This window comes from Brassica oleracea, chromosome C4 (assembly GCF_000695525.1).
Source record: "Brassica oleracea var. oleracea cultivar TO1000 chromosome C4, BOL, whole genome shotgun sequence".
NCBI classification, from domain to species: Eukaryota; Viridiplantae; Streptophyta; class Magnoliopsida; order Brassicales; family Brassicaceae; genus Brassica; species Brassica oleracea.
Window position 1 is genome coordinate 51,601,637 of NC_027751.1, and position 22,711 is coordinate 51,624,347.

At 37.4% G+C, this 22,711-nt stretch overlaps 5 protein-coding genes across 5 annotated transcripts; 1 reads left to right on the plus strand and 4 right to left on the minus strand.

Annotated features, from left to right (window-relative positions):
• Positions 1-1,335: 1,335 nt before the first annotated feature.
• On the minus strand, positions 1,336-2,941 carry LOC106340777. The gene is made up of 3 exons (XM_013779621.1): positions 2,743-2,941; positions 2,156-2,653; positions 1,336-1,856 (listed from the first exon to the last, which is right to left on the minus strand). Exons 1-3 carry the CDS (start codon positions 2,834-2,836, stop codon positions 1,336-1,338), a joined length of 1,113 nt encoding a protein of 370 aa, XP_013635075.1. The 5' UTR covers positions 2,837-2,941.
• Positions 2,942-7,551: 4,610 nt separating this feature from the next.
• Positions 7,552-10,971, plus strand: LOC106341804 (leucine-rich repeat receptor-like tyrosine-protein kinase PXC3). The gene is made up of 2 exons (XM_013780529.1): positions 7,552-10,299; positions 10,509-10,971. Exons 1-2 carry the CDS (start codon positions 7,959-7,961, stop codon positions 10,835-10,837), a joined length of 2,670 nt encoding a protein of 889 aa, XP_013635983.1. The 5' UTR covers positions 7,552-7,958; the 3' UTR covers positions 10,838-10,971.
• A 16-nt stretch (positions 10,972-10,987) lies between these two features.
• LOC106341803 lies at positions 10,988-16,900 on the minus strand. Its single transcript, XM_013780528.1, has 19 exons — positions 16,729-16,900; positions 16,339-16,413; positions 16,016-16,131; positions 15,737-15,851; positions 15,481-15,609; positions 15,334-15,381; positions 14,813-14,997; positions 14,533-14,729; positions 14,164-14,456; positions 13,935-14,084; positions 13,429-13,848; positions 13,159-13,308; positions 12,961-13,036; positions 12,595-12,722; positions 12,260-12,457; positions 12,048-12,182; positions 11,848-11,973; positions 11,531-11,770; positions 10,988-11,442 (listed from the first exon to the last, which is right to left on the minus strand). The coding sequence occupies exons 1-19, from the start codon at positions 16,873-16,875 to the stop codon at positions 11,251-11,253; spliced, it is 3,120 nt and encodes a 1,039-aa protein (XP_013635982.1). The 5' UTR covers positions 16,876-16,900; the 3' UTR covers positions 10,988-11,250.
• A 1,351-nt stretch (positions 16,901-18,251) lies between these two features.
• On the minus strand, positions 18,252-20,074 carry LOC106342259 (zinc finger AN1 and C2H2 domain-containing stress-associated protein 11). The gene is made up of 2 exons (XM_013781131.1): positions 19,802-20,074; positions 18,252-19,074 (listed from the first exon to the last, which is right to left on the minus strand). Exons 1-2 carry the CDS (start codon positions 19,898-19,900, stop codon positions 18,412-18,414), a joined length of 762 nt encoding a protein of 253 aa, XP_013636585.1. The 5' UTR covers positions 19,901-20,074; the 3' UTR covers positions 18,252-18,411.
• Positions 20,075-20,329: 255 nt separating this feature from the next.
• On the minus strand, positions 20,330-22,224 carry LOC106342258 (40S ribosomal protein S2-2-like). Its single transcript, XM_013781130.1, has 2 exons — positions 21,455-22,224; positions 20,330-20,678 (listed from the first exon to the last, which is right to left on the minus strand). The coding sequence occupies exons 1-2, from the start codon at positions 22,145-22,147 to the stop codon at positions 20,514-20,516; spliced, it is 858 nt and encodes a 285-aa protein (XP_013636584.1). The 5' UTR covers positions 22,148-22,224; the 3' UTR covers positions 20,330-20,513.
• Positions 22,225-22,711: the final 487 nt, after the last annotated feature.

Here is a 22,711-nt window from a genome sequence, read left to right on the forward strand (position 1 = left end):
GGACTATCTAACCTCTTATTTCTGATTTAAAAATAACCTAATAATGTAGCACACATCATTTAAAAAGATTCAATTGATTCAGACTAAATATATTAGGATTGAATTATATTAAGTTGAAGTTTTGTATTGTGTGTGAGTCAAGAATAACCTTCACTTTAGCAATCAAAAAATTGATATTTATGAACCCTGGTTGCTCAAACGAACTGCAAATTTGAAACAAACAAGAAAAATCGAGTCAGAACAGCTTTCGAATGGTTGAAAATGGATAAGTTAAAGTTAACATAAAAGTAATGGTCCAAGTCAACAGTCAATCCGGTCAAGCAAGACCTAAACCGATTAAATCAAACCAGATTGAAATTAAATTGAACCAATCAGTTATTTTAAACCAGAAATCAATTTCCATTAAACAAACCCGATTATCATAACCCAATATCAATTGAATTAAACCTATTAGTTAACCTTCAACCAGAATCAATTGTGGTCATGTTATGTATCTAACTCATGTGACTCTTTTTAAAATCCCTCTAATGATGTATATGACATATTTAAATAACATTGTTTCTTTTCAAAAGAAAAATAAAGGGAAATGAAAGAAGAGCCTTAGATGCAGCCCATATATCAAGATAAATCTCAATTTCAACATCTATGTTTTAAGTATGAATCTAAGATACATGTTGTTTACTGAGCATGATTTTAGCAAGTGCACATTTTTTGTCCAAATACAACGCAAGAGGGTAAATTTGGTCAAGGAGATCTATCTATGTGGATGAAATTTCTTGTCTGGATGGGTTGTATCAAGCACAACTATGTCCATATGCACACATATATGTGGTTTACATTCCATTAGATAGTTTTTTTTAGTTGTTATTGGCTACGCCACACTTACCTCAAAATGCTTCAAGAAATCCAAAAAATTGAAGAGATAAAATTGAAGAGATGAAAATTTAAACCATTTTTATTTTTTCAAACGTGATCCAAATCTCAATATGTCTACCACAAATTATTTAAAGAGTTTATCGCCTAAAGTTTTATTGTCAAACGAAAATTATGTTTATTCCGAAAAATATCAATTTCATCAATTATCTTTAAAATTGAATCCATGATTCATTTCTTCAATGGGAAAATATTATTCCCACAAAAAATAAACCATCTTCTCATGTCATATTATGGTTTCTTTATAGTTATTTGCCAACTAAATGGACAGATTAAACGCGTAAGTGAGAAGTATAAAAGTGCATAATTGTGTAAATTAAAAACAAATTGCTTATGAATAAAATACAGTCTTTTTATTGTAACAATTAGTGTGAATATAATCAAGAAGAGCTCTTCAAATTATTAATGAGCCGGGAGTACAATAACACTATCAAGAACAGGTCCACAAAGATGGCCAAAGTCATGAAGCTTAGTATGATAAAACGCACTGTAGAAAGTCAACCTAGTACGGTTTGAATCGGCAACAAACCTAAAATGTCCGGTTTTATAAGCTCCCTTGCCTTCCGATACTAAAGGAAGCTTAAACGGTTCTTTTCCCACAAACGCCTCCACCATCATCGACCCGTGGCAGCCGTTTTGAGCGTCTCCCACCGTGAAAGAGAGCATATATGCCTTTCCGGCGACGGTACGTATGATCTGAGCGATTGCACTTTCTCTTCCAGCAACTAGCTCGACGGCTGAAAGGCCAAAGGGAACCTTGAAATGACGTTTATCGATATACTTCACCGGTTTGAGGGACTCGATGATCCATCCTGGAAGTGGAGAGATGATGTCTTGGATCCTTGCCGGAATCAAGATTCCGGTAGAGTAGTTAGCAAAAGCGTGAGGGCCAATCTCAAACCCTCCGTTTTTCACCAAGTTTCCTGTGATAAGTCACGTGACGATGAAGAAACAAAGTTACATGGTAGAATAGAAACATCAAGATGAAATGAAGGACTAAAAGCGCAAATAACAAAATTTTATATTATTTATTTATTTATTTACAAACTGTATTTTGTTCAAACTAACAATGTTGTTTGATTTAGACCATTTTAGATCTATATAGACTATTTCTAATCAATTTATAATGGTTTAAACCGATTTAAGAAGATTGTTTTGGTTATGCAGCTTAAGCAGATTTTTATAATACTGGTAATAGATGATATTAGTTTAGAATTTTTACCTCTGTTATACAGAAGAGGAAGAATCTCTTTTATAGCAACAACATCGACGAGGGGTCCACACGTACGGTCTTCTTGAACACCAGGGTAATGGAAAGTGACTTTAACTACATCGGACATTGCCCTAAAAGCCCAAGCATAAGTGTCACCACCGTCAGAGCTAAAGACTGTCTGGATGGGAAGCTCATTGGCCTGACCGGGCACAGAGACTTTGATGTTCTCATCCTGAGCACAACTCCTCGTGGCTCCGAACGTTAGAGAGTAGACCAAGCCACGCTTCACTCTCACGTATTGAGAGATGGAGGCTAAGCTTCCCAGTCTAACCGCATGAACCCCACGTGGGACGGGAAAATAGAATCCTCCGGGCTGAGGCCCACCAGAGACTAACTCAACGTGACCGGAGATTTGCCAGTGAGGGAGAGAGTTTCTGCCGATTATTTGTCGACCCTTCATGTTTGATTTTAGAGGGGTGTGCTCAAAGTTGCCATTTGGAAGAAGCCCTATATATGTGAATATAGAGATGGAAAAACATAACATTATAAATTCACATTTGACTAAACGGTTTAGCTAGTGAATATGAGTTTCTTACCATCGAGATGAGGAGTTCGACGTGGTCGGGCGCTGTGCGAGCCATGGCATAGAGAGAGGAGGAGAAGAAAGCAAAGAGAGTGATAAAGAGACATTTTAAGATCACTGCTCTTATTAATTAGCTCACTTATATCAAGAAGGACCGTGTAGCCTATATATAGGGTTAGGTAACACTAACACATAATAAATTTCTAAATAAGAGAAGATGATGAAGCTTCGTGTACATTTTATGAAGTATAGAATAGAATTGTTTATTTAAAGAATAGATGAGCAGACGCATAATATAAGAGCTGCGAGCGCAAACTAGGGCCACGTTGAAGACTGCACCTTACGAGCCGCATTGTGTGACTCACTGTCTGTCATGTTATATCGATCCATTGTACAAGATCGAATATTATCAATTAACACTAACTTTTGAAATTGAATTATAGTCTCTCTATTTTTTTACACGTCGAATATCTAAATGATTTTATAATTAGTAACACATCACTAACGATTTAAAGCTAAATATTTGTAATGTGGTAAATTGAACTTTTTCTTAAACATTTACCCAACGTTCAATCGTTTAACATATGGACTAATTGTGTGTTTTCTTAGTTTTCTTGTATTTTTGGGGTCAAAATATGAGAAATTTTAAGCAACAAAGTGGACTAAAAAAACTTATTCCATCTACTCACGACTTTATTTGGATTAATTAGATTTACCTAAACGACATTAACTTTGTTTTGTTTTTGTTTTACTCATGAACTATATATTATTAATCTAAACCATAAATACAATTCATCAGTGAGTCCTACATCCAGTTGATAAAGCTTAAATATTATATGTTTTAAAAAGAAAGCATATTATATATGTGATCTTATGATACTGAAGTCGATTTACCTATTAGATCTGTAAATGCACCACGAACTTTCTATACATTGAATCGTACGTTAGCAAAACATAGTCAACTTGTCGGTTCCTTTTTCTGCAATCGACGTTGTAATTTGGTTTGTTTAATAAAGATTCACGTTTAACTTATATAAGGAATACCAACGTTTATACGAATAAAACAGTAGACGAGATTTTCAATTAAATGCGGCAAGCGGCATGTGTGGACATATGAAAGTCCACATTTGGTCTCCGCTGATTAATCATCGCCATGATTTGCTCATTAAGTCAAACTAATCTACGTCCAAACATTAAAGCCATACCAAACCGATCCATGTTTACTTTGAATAACTATGAAAATAGTTGAACTTCAAAAATCTAAAACCAATATCAAAAGCCAAAACTGCTGAACATCTCTAATTTTAACGATGTTCGGCATATCTACCGACCTTGTAAGTTTGTAGGTGTAAATTTAAGGAGTTCTATAATTGGATCGGAATTGGAGGGAAAATCTTTGCCTTGTTGCTTGCACCGCAAACAACATAAGAATTTTTGATCGATCAGCTTCGAAAAACCTTCCCCTTCTGCATCCAGTGACGCAATATCATCCTGGAGGAAATGATCAACCGAGAGGAAAAAAGGTTTTGATGTTTTAAGTTATTCGAATCCAATCATATAATTCAACTATAAACAAGCTTGAATTTTTCAGGGACTGCACTTGGTAACCACAAAGCCCATGTGAAGTGGAAATAATTCCATGGTAGCCCCATAAGATATATAGTCCAGTTCAGTTCGGCCCATTACCTGGAGCCATGATTTTAGTTTGGAAATATAGTTTGTATTTTTTCAGTATTATGAAATTTAATGTTGAAAACTGCTATAAGAAAAGCAAAAAGAAACTGCTATAAAATAAGAGGGACAGACCATGATCCAAAGGTCATGATATGTGTCCGATAAAGCGAGAGCTAAAGTCTCAATCAACATTACTGCCAAAGATATATTTGTGTGACATTTTTCTAATCACTTTCTTTATGAAAAAAAGGAATAGAAAAAGTTGTATAAAATGATAGAAAATAAACAACAAAAAAAGTGGGGATAGCTTTGCTTCAACCTTCCACATGCCCCATTTGGTACACTACAAGATGGACAGACGAGTTATGTCCTTTCACATTTCCTTTCATTTTTGTATTTCTTATATACTTTTTGAGAAAAGAGTATATTTCTTACATATTTATACATTTTTCAGTAACTGACAATTGACATAAGCCTTTACAACTAATATGAACGTTAACATTATATGAAAAGTATTATAAACTTACACTAAAATATATGCGAAGGAAAATAAGGGTTTCTGAATTCATTGGTCACCAAAGTTTCGCAAAACACTAAATAAATCGTACAGTTTGTTAGCTAAAGTTGGTGATTAATAATTATAATATAAAGTTTTTGGTGCGACATACCACAAATCCGTAATGATGAGAGCATAAATCTCGCCTTAATCTTCGTTTTAAGAATCCGAAAGCAAAGTCATAAATTGCAGTTTCAAAAATGATTACGCAGAAAGTTTGTTTGATAGGTAAAGCATTCATATGGTAATGACTTAGTTCTCACTGTAATCATTGGTTAACATTTTATTTTGTTGTTAGCTGATGAAACTTTGAAACAACGAATTTGACTTTTAAGAATAGCTTATCTCTCCTTTCTTCACGAGTTTAAAGCAACGAGGTGTTTCCATCATTATGTCTTCTCTTTTTCTTCCTGCTCTTCTTATGATTTGCCTGATACCTATTAATACTAATCAGATAATAAAATGTACGGGAAATTCAGTGAAATATGAAGGAAGATTTAATCCCGATTACACTGACAAAAAACATCAAAAGGCAAACCAAATGTTAAATAAAAAACTGAGTTTACATTGTAAAACAATATTGAAAAAGAATGAAATGGAAAAAAAAATCCAAACAAAAACTTGAATATATAAAATAGTGACATAATTTATTTAAAACCAATTTATACCGTTTAAAAAAAGCATTTAGAATATTAAAATCCGAATCAACTGTTTTTCTGGTAATCAAATCAACTTTTTTTGCTAACTACTGTTCTCAGAAGTGACCTCTAAGATTGTTTTATATTAAGAGAAATTGACCAAATCCAAAAGAAGAAGTTCAACATTTTCTTGGTACTATGAGTTGTGAAAATTCACACCAAAACTAAACACAGGGAACGTTTTAGGTTATAATCGAATATGTTTTGGAATTAAGCATAGAGATTTGAGAAAATAAAACTTGCTATTGTCGTTATGAAATCAAAATAAAAGAATAAACGATGGGACGGGGGTGAGTGGTGGTGGTCGAGGTAGACAAAGTTGACCCCCCACACACTCTTTCTCGTTCTATTATATATGAGTTCTCAATCTTTTTGTTTGATCTTCAATACAATTCTGAAATTAAACCTATCATGTACAGGGAGTCGACATTACTAGCTACTCTACATTTTCTCTTTGTTGTTTCTTTTAGCATTTGACTTAGAGAAATTGTAATAGATATATTAGTGCTTTAGTGCGGTGAAGATATGCTGAAGACCAGTTATACAAAAAAGATGCCGAAGACATTCTTCCACAACAACACTCAGCTAACACGATCAAAACAACAACCAAACCGGTTTAATGAATCATATTCCAGATTTGAGGATGACATAAATTCAGAATCAAATTTCAACATATCCCGAACTTTTAACAAATATGTAAATCATAAATCCAAACTTCATACATAGATGTGTCTTTGTTTAAATGAATATTCGAACCTCCAAAAAATGTTGTAGCATATTTTTCGATCTTATTTTATCACTTGACATAACTATATTATCATGGAACATTTGGTTTCATTCTTACTAGATAATATAACCATTAATACTATTCAAAAAGACTTTAATATCGATGTTCGGGACGGACATTTGGGAAAACATGTCTTCTACCATGTTTTGACAAATCGTTTATCACATAGAGCATCTTACAAAAACATGGTTATGTGTAATTATTACTAATTTTTATAAATTCGGAAACCAATCATATCCATTCATATTAAGCACATAGCGTCTTATCGCAGGAGAATAATGATCTTCCACACCGTATGATTCTTTAATCTATAGTAGTATTATATATATTCATGAATGTCAACAAAGTTGGTAACTTCAAACATCGATCGTGGTTAAAGTAATCAGCAAAACAGGACAGGAAAGTAGATTCCCAGTGGGAAAAGTGTTTGCTGCATGTCCAGTGTAGATGTTAAAAAAACAAAAGAATAGAAAACATAGGCTATAAATACTATCTACGAAATACGAATAGGAGAAATATTATAAACTGGAGATTTTCTTTTTAAGTGGAATGAATATAAAGTATAGGTTTTGTAAACCAATTTCCTTGTTCAATATAACTATCTATTTTCTGTTTGATTTTACGTCAGAAAAGGCATTATGTCGTGTATACATTTTTATAACAAGTTTTCATGTTGTGGATACGACGTAAAAATCATTTCCACATTTGGATTTAAAATAAAATTTGGGTGAAAATCTTCATTTGCTATACATTGGGATAATAAAAATATATCTGAAAGAAGGCAATCAAAAAGATTATAGATTAGAAAAAAAATATTTTACTTTTCTGGTATTGAAGACAGAATGGCTCAGAAAAACGTCAGAAGAAAAGAATTATCAAAACGTACACAGTACATTTTTTCTTTAATCTTTTTGAAAAATTCCTTTTTCACAAAAGTAAAAAAAAATGTGTCAGATATATTTATGCGCTTTCATCCATTCATTCATCACTTGCACTGTCTCGTGAAAAAAAATAAAAACTTTTATATCAGAAATCAATATAATACTAGTAAATAAATATTAAATAAATAAAAATAAGAAAATATATTCCCTCCTTTCCAAGTGCGTTTGCTTTGGTGGATTCTCTCTCTTCCTCTCTCTCTGTCTCTGAAGTGAGGATCTTTGTTTGGTTCTGCAATCATAATTTTCGTGATATATATTTAAAAAAAACACGAAATGCATTCTCTTCTCTCTGTGTACGCATAGACCTTAACCCTATGATCAGTCTTTGCTCTCTGATTGATGTTTCCTTTCTTTCATCTCCCTAAAAACATGGTCTTTGCTCTCTCTGTCTTGTCTCCAAACCACGCTCAAAAGCACTTCTTTTTCTTACAAATCTGACATGGGTTTTGTCCGGAAACTGCTAAAGACAGTTCCTTTCACTCCAAAACCAAACCTTTAATGGCGAAAAGATCAAAACTTTTCCTTTGTGTGTTTCTCTGAAGAAGAGTGTGTGATTGATTTTAATTCTAAAAAATGGCGTTCTGGTTCTTGTCAGCTCTTCTGATTGTTGGGTTCTTATCAAAATCTAATCTTGTCGAAGCTCAGCTAAGCGATGAAGCCGCATTGTTAGCTATTCATAGAGAGCTTAGTGTTCCTGGATGGAGTGACAACGGCACAGACTATTGTAATTGGGTTAGGCTCAAGTGCGGTGGTGCCAACAACTCGTTCGTCGAAATGCTTGACCTCTCAGGGCTTCATCTCAAAGGTAACGCCACTCTAATCTCTGACCTTACGAGGTTAAAGCATCTAGATCTCTCCGGTAACAGCTTCACCGGACCAGTTCCTGCCTCCTTTGGCGACTTGTCTGAGCTTCAGTTTCTTGATTTGTCTTTAAACCGTTTTGTCGGAAGAATCCCAGTTGAGTTTGGTAGCCTTAGAGGTCTTAAGTCACTCAACGTCTCTAATAACTTGCTTGTGGGAGAGATACCTGATGAGCTTATGATGTTAGAGAGGCTAGAGGAGTTTCAAGTCTCTGGAAACGGCTTAAACGGTTCTATACCTCAATGGATAGGGAATTTGAGTAACCTTAGAGTGTTTACAGCTTATGAGAATGAGTTGGTTGGGGAGATACCTAAAGGGTTAGGTTTGGTTTCTGAGCTGGAGCTGTTGAATCTTCACTCAAACAAGCTTGAAGGGAAGATTCCAAAGGAGGTTTTTGAGAAAGGGAAGCTGAAAGTTTTGGTCTTGACACAGAATAGATTCACCGGTGAGATCCCCGAAGAGGTGGGAATCTGCAGTGACCTCTCCAGCGTTAGAATTGGGAACAACGAGCTTGTGGGAGCCATTCCGAGGGCTATTGGTAACGTTAGTGGACTTACTTACTTCGAAGCAGATAATAACAGTCTCTCAGGTGAGATTGTTGCAGAGTTCTCAAAGTGTTCTAACCTCACTCTGCTGAATCTAGCAGCTAATGGGTTTGCTGGAGCCATCCCAGCAGAGCTTGGTCAGCTCATGAATCTTCAAGAGCTGATTCTCTCTGGTAATAGTCTCTTTGGTGAAGTCCCTAAATCGTTTCTTGGGTTAGGAAACCTCAACAAGCTTGATTTGAGCAACAACAGACTCAACGGCACTATCCCTAAGGAGCTTTGCAGCATGCCTAGGCTTCAGTATCTGGTTCTTGATCAAAACTCCATAAGAGGAGAGATCCCACATGAGATTGGAAACTGTGTGAAGCTGCTTGAGCTTCAGCTGGGTCGAAACTACTTGACTGGAACCATTCCTCCTGAGATTGGTCGGTTGAGGAGTCTGCAGATAGCGCTTAACTTGAGTTTCAACCATCTTCATGGATCATTGCCTTCAGAGCTAGGAAGGCTTGACAAGCTTGTGTCATTGGATGTGTCCAACAATATGCTTACAGGCTCCATACCGCAACAGCTAAAAGGTATGATGAGTTTGTTTGAGGTTAATTTCTCAAACAACCTCTTGAGCGGACCAGTTCCAGTCTTTGTCCCCTTTCAAAAGTCTCCAAACTCGAGCTTTTCGGGGAACAAAGAGCTTTGTGGATCGCCGTTGAGCTCTTCCTGTGGATATTCTATTGAGCATTTGAGGTACAATCACAGAGTCTCCTACAGGGTTGTGCTTGCAGTGATTGGTTCAGGTGTTGCCGTCTTTGTCTCAGTCTCCGTGGTGGTTCTTCTCTTCATGATGAGGGAGAAACAAGAGAAAGCAGCGGCGAAAAACATCGATGTTGAAGAAAACGTCGAGGATGAGCAGCCGGAGATTATAGCTGGAAACGTCTTCCTTGAGAATCTCAAGCAAGGGATTGATCTTGATGCAGTTGTGAAAGCAACGATGAAGGAGACAAACAAACTCAGCACTGGAACTTTCAGTTCGGTTTATAAAGCCGTTATGCCTTCAGGGATGGTTCTCTCTGTGAAGAAGCTCAAGTCTATGGACAGAGCCATAACTAATCATCAAAACAAAATGATCAGAGAACTTGAAAGACTCAGCAAACTTTGCCATGACCATTTGGTTACACCGATTGGGTTTGTTATATATGAAGATGTTGCTCTCTTGTTGCATCAGCATTTGCCTAATGGTAACTTAGCTCAGCTGATTCATGAGTCTGCTAAGAAGCCAGAGTACCAACCTGACTGGCCGATGAGGCTGTCGATAGCCGTTGGAGTAGCTGAAGGCTTAGCGTTTCTTCACCATGTCGCTATTATTCACCTTGATGTTTCCTCTAGCAATGTGTTGCTAGACTCTGGTTACAAACCAGTGCTTGGGGAAATCGAAATATCGAAGCTTTTGGATCCGTCCAGAGGGACAGCGAGTATTAGCTCAGTTGCTGGCTCCTTTGGCTACATTCCTCCAGGTATAGTAAACTTTATACCAATGTTTGAGAAATCGCTAAGCTGCTGCTGTTAGGTGCTTTATATGAGATTATTGACGGTCTTGAAAAATCGTTTAGTTAAGATCCGATTTGCCGCCTAGACCGATTTTTAGAACTCTGGTTTTTACTTTTTTAGTACTAATAACTTTCATAAAATTCAACATATTTTTCTTGTTTTTTTTTGTCCTCAGAGTATGCATACACAATGCAAGTGACTGCACCGGGGAATGTATACAGCTACGGAGTGGTGTTGCTAGAGATTCTAACCTCAAGAGCGCCGGTGGAGGAAGAGTTTGGTGAAGGAGTAGATTTGGTGAAATGGGTCCATGGAGCTTCAGGGAGAGGAGAGACACCGGAGCAGATACTTGATGCCAAGCTTAGCACCGTGTCGTTTGCTTGGAGGAGAGAGATGCTTGCAGCTCTGAAAGTTGCGTTGCTTTGCACAGACATCACACCTGCAAAAAGGCCAAAGATGAAGAAAGTAGTTGAAATGCTTCAAGAGGTTAAGCTAAGCAAATGAGAGAGTGAATATAATGATGCATAGTTCCCTTTGTTACATTTCCTATTTGTTAGCTTCTCTTATGGGTATTAAATAGTCTTATGATGAACTGCAATCTTTATTTGCTTATCTAATTGCACAAATTAGTAATTGGATCGTAGAAGAGTTCAATTTACATAATGCTCAAACCTTTCAATAGTCTTTCTTGTAGAATCAAATAAATCTTAAAATTACAAAACCATATGAACACCAGATGGCCTCTTTGTACTTTATACACATCACACCAAGAAGAAACAAATAAATTGGATAAAGAATTAAGTGAAAAAGGAACAGAGAACCTCTACGAGACCATGCTCTCTGTATGAAGAAACTAAAAAATGCAACTCAGAGACTTAGAAACCAAAGCGACTCATGGTTTGGTTCTTCCCATATGATCAACACCCAGCAGCTTTAAGGAAGTTGTCGTAAGGGCTCGAGGCTGGTAGTTTATATGCTTCTGTGTTATCTTGGAGTTCTGAATAGCACTGTGTCTGAATAGTTCTAGTTGGTGTTCTTGGCGACTTCATTCTCAATGGTGTTCTTGGCGATTTCATGTCAAAGTCCTTCCCCAGTAGAGGGACTTCAACCTAAACAAGTTTTTTTAGTAATCACCAATACAAAAATGATGATTAGAGAGTTGGCTTGGATTGGTTTCAAGACCATAAAGGCGTATACCTCGGTGTCAAATGCGGAATTGATCATAGGATGGAACGTTGCGATCTTATTCTCTTCATCATGCTGTCGTGGAGAGCTGTTAACAGAACTCTCATGTCGTAGCTGAGAATTCAAAAGACTCGAGATCTTCTGCTGTTTTCCCATTAGCAGATTCTCGCAATGAAGCGTCATTTCTTTGTATGATGCATCTGCTGCAGTGTGGAAGGAGATTCTACCCACTTGACGTGTTGTCTCTACGACCTTTCAACAAAACAAAACAAAAACAAGTATAGTTAGTATTAAGGTGATGACTTTGTAATCTAATTTCTCGAACTTACAGATTCTAGAATTTGATTGACGGTCAGGAGGTCTGGGATCTCAGCAACTGTTACAGGATTGTTCTTTGCAACGGTTTCAATGCCATCTCCAAAGTCTTGATCCTCGTGAGAGAAGAGTGCCGCATCCTGAAGATAATATACCAAGGTTCAACACAATTTTCATCTCAAGTGGTATGAGAAGCAGAAGAGCTAGTAAGTACCTTTTGGGGTTTAACATCTCCGAAGTCAGTCTGAAATGATTTCTGGGTTTCTTCTACAAAGCGGGTTCCGAGTGGACATGCATCGTCCGGCATGAACTCAGTGAGCAGCTGCTCCCGCATTTTGTCCATTTCAGACTGAAAAATAGTTTACTTTGGTTACTAACTGATTTAGAGCGGTTTTGTGGAGAGATGGAGATGGTAAATAGGCTTACATTGCACATATCTTCTAAGCTTTTGACAATTTCATAGACAAGGGTTCCTCTGCTGTGTTCAGTGGAGATTGATATGTTTGAAAGAGTATCTAAAGCTGAAGCATCATCTTCTTGGCATCCATACGCAGCTGTCGGCAGCTGATCTGTACTTACGGCCTTCAACTTGTGATCTTCAACCAAGCTCAAGAATGGGTCAATCTGAATTAAGTAGACGAGGAAGTTAAAGCAAAGTGGAAAATAATTTATGTGTCATGCCATAGATTTTAGGACCATAAGAATATAGAGACATAAATATTAAGGAGTGGCAACGTTTTCATCACAATGATCAAACGTACCGTTGGTCCCTGAAGTGCTACTTTTGTGAAATCAGCCAGAGGAAAAAGATTGAATGCCTTTGCGGAAAACAGAACCATCGATGCAGCTAGAGTGAAGAGTGACCTTCGTCGCGATGGAGGAAGTGGTCCTGTAAATATAAGGAATAATTGACTAACATTCCAAAAGATCTGAAGTAGAGTTTCAAAGTAACACAATAGCTTTTAAGAGGATTTTCAAACACAGCTCCCTCCATACACGTATATTTACTCCAGTATATATCTAGTAAATTCAAAGAAACCAAGAACTTGTTCTTTTCCTCTAAACTATGAGACTACATCATAGTTTAGGAGCAAAGGAAAAAGGATCAAAAACATGTGGAAGCTTACCTCCTTCCATTAAACATATATCTCGCAAGGAAAGTGCCATTTGGAAACTCCGAATCAAAGCGTCGTGACTTGAATTCTGAAAATAAGAATTTTGTGATATGTTTAACAGAGAAGTGTAAGCAAATAACATAAGATATCTAATCAGATTTAAAACACTCAAATGCAGAGGTCAATTGTAGATATAAAATAACATTTTACCTTAACACGAGAGAACAACAATACAAGACTGTAGGTGTTAGCAATCGCCTCATAATTATCTGGTGTATTTGCAGGAGATATGGACTGCGCCCAGATTGATGATAGCAAAAGACCTATCTGGTGACTACTTAGCCTTATATAAACAGCATCCTGATGAGAAAATAAGATGACAAATTAGAGACTGACTGACCCAAGGTGTACCTAAGAACAATAAGCATAAATCAAGAGGTAAGATTTTTCACACACACAAACAAAGTTGGAAGAATGTACCAGATCAGAGTTTAAGTGAGCCACAGAGTTATCTGCTACTGAGGCCACTGGTTGATTCCAAGAGCTGTATGCTTGACTGTATGAAGCTTCCAATTTGTCAAGGATTGTCCCCCTATTGTTTCCAGGTTCTTCCTCAGGCATTTCGTTTTGGCTCTGATCAGAAGTTAGAATTGACGAGAATTTATCCTTCCTCAGCTTCTCGAAAAGGGCTGCTGAGGAGGAAAAGACAGACGCGGTCCTTGAAAGGGAACGAGGAAGACCCATTCCTTTCTGAAGGTCAGTAGTGGTTGAGGAAGCACGAGGGCAGACCGAGGTTGGTACCAGCACTACAGAAAATATACGGTGGGCGCCAATCCGTGTTTTATGATCTGGATGGACCATAGCTTGAAGTAACTGATGGAATAAGGCCTCTGGAAAAGCCTGCAACAAAAAAGTATTAAAATCAAAACTAATATATCTATCAATGACCAGAGGAAAAATAATACTAGATGTTATTGAGAGGTTGCCTTGTTTTGATAAGACAGATTTGGTATAGAGGCTATAATTTGAGCCGAGCGAAAAACAGCAGCGATTGTGGTTCTTGCCACATCTGTGACAGCTGAGATATTCTCCAACATCATTGCCATAGCATCCAGAATTGGGCCAGCATCTCCGACCTTATAAAATTGATAGATCAGCCTGAGTCTATATTGAAGAGAGAGAAGAAGATACAATATTCACTCTATAATTATATACCTTTTTGGTCAGTTGGACGAGGCACTTATCGAGAGCTACGGTGACCAATCTGTTAGAGTTTGCTACTTCAGGTCCCAGATTTGCTTCATCTAGAGAAGAATGCATGCATTTTCTCAGATGCCTCATGATATCACTTATTGCGCTGACTATTGCTGCGGAGTGTTCAACTTTTGCATTTTCAGCAAGGGAGGTGGTAACCTCTAAAATATTGAGCTGCATGCTTGGCTGCTTAAGCACACTTTTATGATCAAGGTGTTTAATTAACACGGACAGTAGAAAGTGTGTTCTCTGCCCTGCAAGATTGCAGAACTATTTCAGAGCACTGATCATGCGTGAAGGGCTAAATGAAAACTATTGAGAGCGTAATACCAGATATTTCCATTAAATATTGCAGATCTCTTAAAACAGGGAATGCAATCGAATTTTCCGTCGACCATAGATACCCCTCGTCAAAGTAACGGAACAAAGACTCGAGTATACGTCTCATGGTTGTGGCCTCTTCACCTAGCTTGGCCATGTTGTGTAGGCAAACCTTGGACCAAAAGCTAGGGTCCAAGGAATCTTCCCTGAAAAAAAGAAAAATACATTGAAGAGAGGGAAAGAACCAAAAAGAGCATACGTAAAAAGAACTGAAGAGAGAAGTAATTACATTTTCACATTTAGTTCACCCTTTTCATTCACAACCGTTCTCCAAGAAGGAACATTTATATGGTAATCTGCATGAGCTACATGACCTTCATTTTTCAAGACTTCATCCACCCATTTTCTGCCACTATCAGAAGGATTTGTTAATTTTTTGGGGTGTCCATAATTTTCGATGACTCCTGAGACAACCTGCCATGCAAGTATTAAATTGATCAGTTAACATATACTATCTAAAATTTGCCAAATACAACATTCTACCAATACGATCCAACCCCCCAGTTCTACATAAATTAACCTTTGGCCAAACTTAACAGCTAGATTAATATATGCCATTTTAACCGCGGCCAAGGAATTTGGAAAGCAAATCCAACAAGTTTTCCCTCCGCTGTCTATCGTTTGATACTTAGATACCGGAAATCTACTAAGTTCGATGCAGGAAAGCAGATCAAATATATAGGACCCGAAAACCCAAAACTACTTGTCAAAAACAAAAGAAACTAGTGCCTGACCCTGAGATCTACTTACATTGTCGAAGTCGCTAGGAATATGAGAGTATTCACCCATCAGCCAAATCTAGAAATAGATAAAGACCAGAATGCATTAGAAGATACTTGTAAACTTACAATTTATAAGAATGGAATCTAGAGAGACATAACAGCATAACCGAATTACCATTGCTGAAAGGGCTTGAAGTCCTGCTGCACGCAAGCTCCGCGACCTGTCATCATCCCCACCTTCCTGTGCTAATTGGCACAGCTTTGGGAGAAAGCCTTCTAAGTTAAATAGGGAACTGCCGTCCTTCTGCAAAATTTTGCTAGCATCAATCAATCATGTTATATCATTATTTCTTATGTCCTTAACTATTTTATCTGAAAGCACCCTGGCATGTGGCTACAAGAGAATTCTATCAAGCATGTAAGAAGCTGACCTGATTATTTACAAATTCGAAAAGAGACTGGCATCCAACAATTTGCATTTCATCTTGTCGAGTTTGATCCAAAAGAGCTTGCACTGTCCTTAGAAAACCACTGGAATAAAGAGGCCTGGAAAAAAGAAAAATGGCAATTAATCAAGTAACCTAAACATGCTGAAATACTCCTGCTGTCATGAAAATTTTCTTGGGTTCATATGTGAAACCACAGAAGATCTTGGACACAGAAGAAAATATGAGGTGTTTGTAAAGACAACTAAAGAAGGATGACCTCACATTTGCTCCTTACAAGTGACCAGAAGCTTTCTGTATATGCACATGACTATCTTCGCCGACTGAAAATTCTCATTCCTCAATTCCTTGTAACATCTTTGCTCGAGAGATTCTGATATCTGAAAAAAGCGTATATTAAACAACAGAGAAGTACAATTTAGGAGAAAAGCGATATAAACTACATCACTTTAATGAGTAATCTGACTTAAACCTATAAACTGACCAAAACCATAAGTAGGAGTTGCTAATATCCATACTAAAGTTACTAACAAAAACTTTTTCACATATGTAAATGTGCCTAGACTTGGCGTTGGAAAAAACTGTACCTTTGGCATACGCACGGAATTCTTTGCAGCGTACTCACATAGCTTTCCAATCTTCCGGTCATTTGGGCCTTCCTCCTATCAGAAATGGTAACCAGTGAGAAGTTACTAAACCAAACACACCAAGAGGTAACCTCCCGTTTCCTATTATAGTAACACAGTACATAATGTCTCATCCACTAGAGACAGTTACTCATAGCGACATGAAATGAAGATCGACAAGCTCACATAGAAAAGAGAGAAGCATGCACGATTAGAAACACAGATTAACAATTTAACAACTATGAGGATGACAATGCAAGTCAAAGCTAGTAACTAATGAATTTGGAGAACAATAAGCAAACAACAAGTGAACAAAAGTCTAATACTAGAAGAGTGTGTAAATAGTCGAACCTGATTGCGAGGGAAGATATCAGAAATGAGCTTCTTGTACCTCTTCACAGGCTGCCTAGACCTAGCACGAAACGCAGGGCAAAGAATGCAAAGGCTACCACACACAGGCAAAACTTGCCTCGAGATCACCCCCGACACTGCACTCATTCTTCTTCTTCAACCCCCCCCCCCCCCCTCCTCTCCTCCCTCTTGATCCACCGAACAAAGCCCTAGAGCTTCCTCGGTCAAGAAGGAAAAGCAGAAATCGAATGTTCTCCGTAATACTCAATCGTTCGCCTGAAACTGAAGAATCACATTACTACTCTTCTAATCGATCAAATAATCCACAATCCACTACGAAGAATCATCTAATCCAGAGTAAATCAACGATCAAACAGCCCAGATTGATCGAATTACCTCGAATCGGAGACTGAAAAGTTGATCGAATCCTTATCTCCGATTGTCTTCTCTGACTAGAATTTTACTCGCCGGATAATCCAGCTAAATGATCTCTTCTTCTTCTTCTTCTTCCTCAACGGCACAACGCGGGTTCCACCTTCTGCCGTTTCGTTACTCGCCTAATATCTTTTTCTTATTTTTATTTTTTTTTAATTACTTTGAACTTTTTCTTCATAAGGGAAGTAATCTCAGCCGTCAGATGCGAATTACAGCTGGGGTTAGTTATTGCATTTTCTTTCGCCAGCTCATACATTTGCAAATAAAGCAAACAAAATCTTTTTAAATTTCTTCTTTAATTAGTACTTAATTACTCGTGTGCGCATGTTCTTGGAGTATTTTAGAAAGTAAAAATTTGCATTTTAGTGCACTGGATATTCTCAAAATTCGTGTACAGAGTCAATGGACTGATTCACTCTTTACTGAGTCAAATTAACTGATTTTTTTTGTATAAACCGAAAGTTGGATTTGAGATACTCCCTCCGTTTCAAAATACATGAAGTTTTAAGACTCTATACAACTATTAAAAAACTTGTTTTTTGTCTTAAAAATATCATTAAAATACAAATTAGAAGTTATTCAACCAATCACAAAACAGACTACAAAATATCATTGGTTACACAGTTTTTGATAAAGTAAAAAAGTGCATTGATATATGAAAACATCATCTATTTTGAAACATCAAAAACTCCCCAAAACATCATCTATTTTGAAACGGAGAGAGTAGTATATTTGATAAAAAATAATAATCTTACGACAAGTCAACGTTGTCAGAAATTAATTAAGTTTTAATTGCACCGTTAAGTTAGCTGCCTGTCACTTCTTATTAACGCCGTTAAAATTGAATTCACGTGGGGTCGGTAATCTGTTTTTTTTTTTTACCGCGGGAGATTACGTAAGTGATGACGTCAGTTGACCAGAACAATTCGGTACTAGTTAGTTGACCAAAGCATGTGGCAGTAACTTTATTTTTTATATATGACAATATTTTTTTTTATATATGACAATATTAAGTTCAAAGAACTAGCAAGAGAGAATTAAGAAATGGTATATAACATGTGGGAATAACATTTTTCTTGGTATATAACAATTTTCAAATTAAGTTGAAAGAATGTGGTAAATAACATGTGGCAATAACATTTTTTTTGGTATATAATCAAATTTAAAATTAAGTTCAAAGAATGTGAAACTTTTTCTTTGGTTTGTATCAAACCAAGTAAAAGAGAAGAAACAATACAAAAAAGATGTTCAGTACTTGTGACTTTTGCCATGATTCTGCTGCTTCTTGTTCCTCTCATGTGTTTTCTCTACATGTTCCACGAGAACGGCAACCGAAGAGAACTTCGCACCACACTGTGGACACACCTCCACCATACCATCATTGCTACTACTGCTGCTGCTCGAAAACTGAAGCTTATGGCTAATGTCGTTACCAAGCTTGGTGATCCCAGCTTCTGCTGAAGATAGAAGATTAGACCATCTCGAAGAAGAAGGTTTGTTAGGTCTTGTTATTGTTTTAGCTTCTTTCTTGCTACTACTACTACTCCCACCACTCATGAAACCCAGGAAGCGTGGTGGTTCGGGTTTTCTAGGTCCGGGACAAGTGTGATCAGGTCGGAAACGGTGTTTCAAGCAGTGGTCGACGTTGCAATCTCGGCACTTGATGGTGTTGGAGAATGTTAGCTGCTCCTTGCATCTTGGAACAGGGCATTTCTTCTTGTTTGTGGCTTTTTCGTAGTTTGATGGGTCGCAGTCTGTGTTGACGTGTTTCTCCCATGTGATGTTTGGGTCTTCGTTTGGGTTTAACCGTACTCCTTTGGTACAGAGAGGGCAGATAATTACTGTGACATCTTCTCTGTCGCCTTTGGGGCAAGTGTGTTTCATGTAGCTCCGGTGATCCAAACAAAAGACCTGACAAAAAATATCAATGTAAAAAAGAGCGAACACACAAGGTCACAAGCCATAAACAAAAAAAAATCAAATCTTTAGTTGGAATTATCTAGCAAAAACATGAGAACAAGCCATAAACGCAGATATTAATGTAAACCACCAGAGAAAACAAGAGCGAGCACACAAGCCATAAACAAAAGAAAAGATAAAATCTTTAATGGCAATTTTCTAGCAAAAACATGAGAGCAAGACATAAACTCAAAAATGTATTAATGTAAACCACCAGAGAAAAACAAAAGTGAGAGCCACAAGCTAGAAAAAAAAAGATCAAATCTTTGGTGGCAATTTTCTAGCAAATTCATGATGACAAGACTCAATACATTAATTTCGAGCAGAGTTGGGACATCAAATAAAGAAGCACTCTAGCAAATCAAGTGCAAAGAATTTCGAAATGCCGATGATTAAGCTCAAAATGACAGATTGGTCGACACGTGATGGTTCGTAATTACAAGAACTTAAGTGATAAACTTGAGATGTCGGACCAAATCAAACTCGATCCTATATCAAACTGGTCGCGGGTATTATGAGAAAGACGGAGACTTTTCTCTTTGTTCTCCCCGAACACGAACGAAAGAAGAACAAGGATAGAAGACATACGATTCAGTCAGAGTCATAAAACACAACTATTCACAACAAAGACGATTCTTTTTGTTGCATGTGATTCAAAACAGAGATAGAGAGAGGGAACCTGGAGACAACGGTCGCAGGTGAAAGGCAAGAAATCGATTTGCTTGCAGATATCGACGGAGCAGTGTTTCCCCAGATCTGGAAATTCAGGAGTCCCCATTGATTCCGACAAAGAGACAGAGCTTCTCACGATTCCGACAAGAACTAAAAAAGAACCAAAAAAGAAAAAAAACTCAATTCTAAGGTTTATCAGGCGACCGCGAGAGAGAACAGAGTAATAAAAATCCGCGTATTTAGAAATAGCTGAAATTTCGGAGAAGATACGTCAACTTTTGATTTATTCTCTTCTATTCAAAGTCTCTACCTTTTCACCTTCTCACAGTTCAACAATCCATTTAATTTTAATTTATAATTTATAATTTAATCCCCCTAATTATACTTATTCTAAAAGTATTAGTTTATTATTAGTGTATTCGTTTCCCAACAATGTATTCCTTTTTAATCATCTTGGATCACCTATGTAATCAACCTTAGAATCTGTAACATAGACACCATCAATGCTGTGTTACATAGCGAAGTTGACAGAAAATTAGAGAAATTCAAGTAATCGATTATAAAAAAAAACTAGAGCCAAATAACTTTGTTTGGAAAGATGATGAAAACATAAGATAGCAGCAATCCAGCAAACAACATATACTAAAGGTTCGAACAAAATAAAACTCATGAAAGGATCATCCAAAAACAAAACAAGGGGGACATTATTTGTTTGTTATTTAGGAGGCGGCTTGGTCTTCAACCTCGGTGATGGCTTTGGTTGCAGTTCCCTTCTCGGCCAGCAGATCAGTGTACTCCTGGTACGGTGACTTTTTAAAGCTCGTCTCTTTCCAGAACTCTGGTGTCAGGAATCCATAAGTCTTCTGGAGGCAATCAAATGTAGCCTACAAAAATACAAATTACACATGATTAACCAATGAATAAAAAAAAACATTCAAGAAAGCAAACATTTAATTGTTCTTACAAAGAACAACATTCAAGAAAACAAACATTTAAACGTTCTTACAAAGCAATACATGGAAAATACTAAAAAAAAAACATATCACCAGCTCGTCTGTGAAAATTCAAGTGAAATGATGTATACATGTACAAACTAAGATTATAATGTAATCTCAAATTTAGCAATAATCACAACCAAATCATGATAATTGATCATAGAAACTTGTGATTCACCAATAAACACAAACAAATCAATAAACACAAAAATGATGAATATATGTACAAATTAAGATTATAATGTAATCTCAAATTTAGCAATAAACACAACCGAATCATTAAAATTAATCATAGAAACTTGTGATTTAGCAATAAACACAACCAAATCATGAAGATTAATCATAGAAACTTGTGATTTAGCAATAAACACAAACAAATTACCCAAAAAAACTCACACGAAAGAATCAAAAGGAATCAAATTTAAGCTTGTAATTTAGCAATAACACAAACAAATAATGAAATTCAGACAGCTCAATACAACACAAACAAATCATCATTTAACACATACAGCTTATTCAAACTAATCAAGCTTAGCAATTCTTACTTTACATCAACTACAACAAGCTAAATTACCCAAAACAACTCCACACGCAACGATCAAAAAGGAATCAACTTTCAATCTACACACAACTCCAAACACCAAGTAAAGGAATAAAATTCAAACCTTTACGAAGTTTCCAAGAGTTTTGGTAGACCCCCTCGAGGAAGTAAACACATCATCAATCCCAGCGAACTGAAGCACCTTCTTAGGAACCCTAGCCGCCACAATCCCAGCCCCCCTCGGAGCAGGCACCATCCTCACCGTAACAGAACCACACTTCCCAGTAACCTTACAAGGAACCGTATGCGGCTTCCCAATCTTGTTCCCCCAATACCCTCTCCTCACGGGAATCACAGACAGCTTCGCCAATATAATCCCACCCCTGATCGCCGTCGCCACCTCCTTGGAGCACTTCACACCCAACCCCACGTGCCCGTTCGTGTCTCCGACAACGACAAAGGCCTTGAACCTCGTCCTCTGACCGGCCCTGGTCTGTTTCTGAACCGGCATGATCTTCATCACCTCGTCTTTTAAAGTTGGACCGACGAGGAGGTCGATGATCTGGTACTCCTTGACGGGGAGGGAGTGGAGGTAGATCTGCTCGAGCTTCTGGATCTTTCCGGCTTGGACGAGACGGCCGAGCTTGGTCACTGGGGTCCACTTCTCCTCCTCTGTGGGACGTCCTCCGCGTCTGGCGCCTCGGCCTCTCGGACCTCCGCGGCCGCCTCGGTCGCCGCGGCCTCCTCCGAATCCCCGTCCGAAACCGCCGCGGTCTCCTCCTCGCTCGGCGCCTCGTTCTCCACCCCGTTCAGCCATTGTCGATGTAGAGAGTTGCGAGAAAATGGAAATGGCTCTGCGGCGATGTGTGTGTGTTAGCGTGAGCTAGAGAAAACCCTAGAGAGTTGTAATATATAGCTCAGGTGCTACGGTAAGAGTTAGGGTTTCTAAAGGCCTTTGTTTAGTAACCCAAGTAACAGACTTCGTTTCGATTATAAAAATTAATGGGCTTACAGGCCCAATGAGTTTGAACACAACTAAACGATATGAAAGTCGCTTCTATTTCATTAGATGTTCATCATGTATCAATTAACTTAAATCAATTGGTCAAGTAACATCACTGACCAGCCATGTCATCTTTTTCATTTTTATGTATTTAATTAAAAATCTACAATAGTAACCACGTCATGATACATCTATGCTATTAAAACAGAATGAGCCCTGAAAAATCTACTTTTTTTTTTGTCTTTTACCCAACTAGAAACTAAATCAATTGGAGAGCAGGCGAGTCGATCCTCCTAAGAGAAATATTAGGTAAGACCAAAAAATAATTAACTAATAAATAGGTCCAAAAACTTTGATAAGTAGATTTTTCAGGTAACG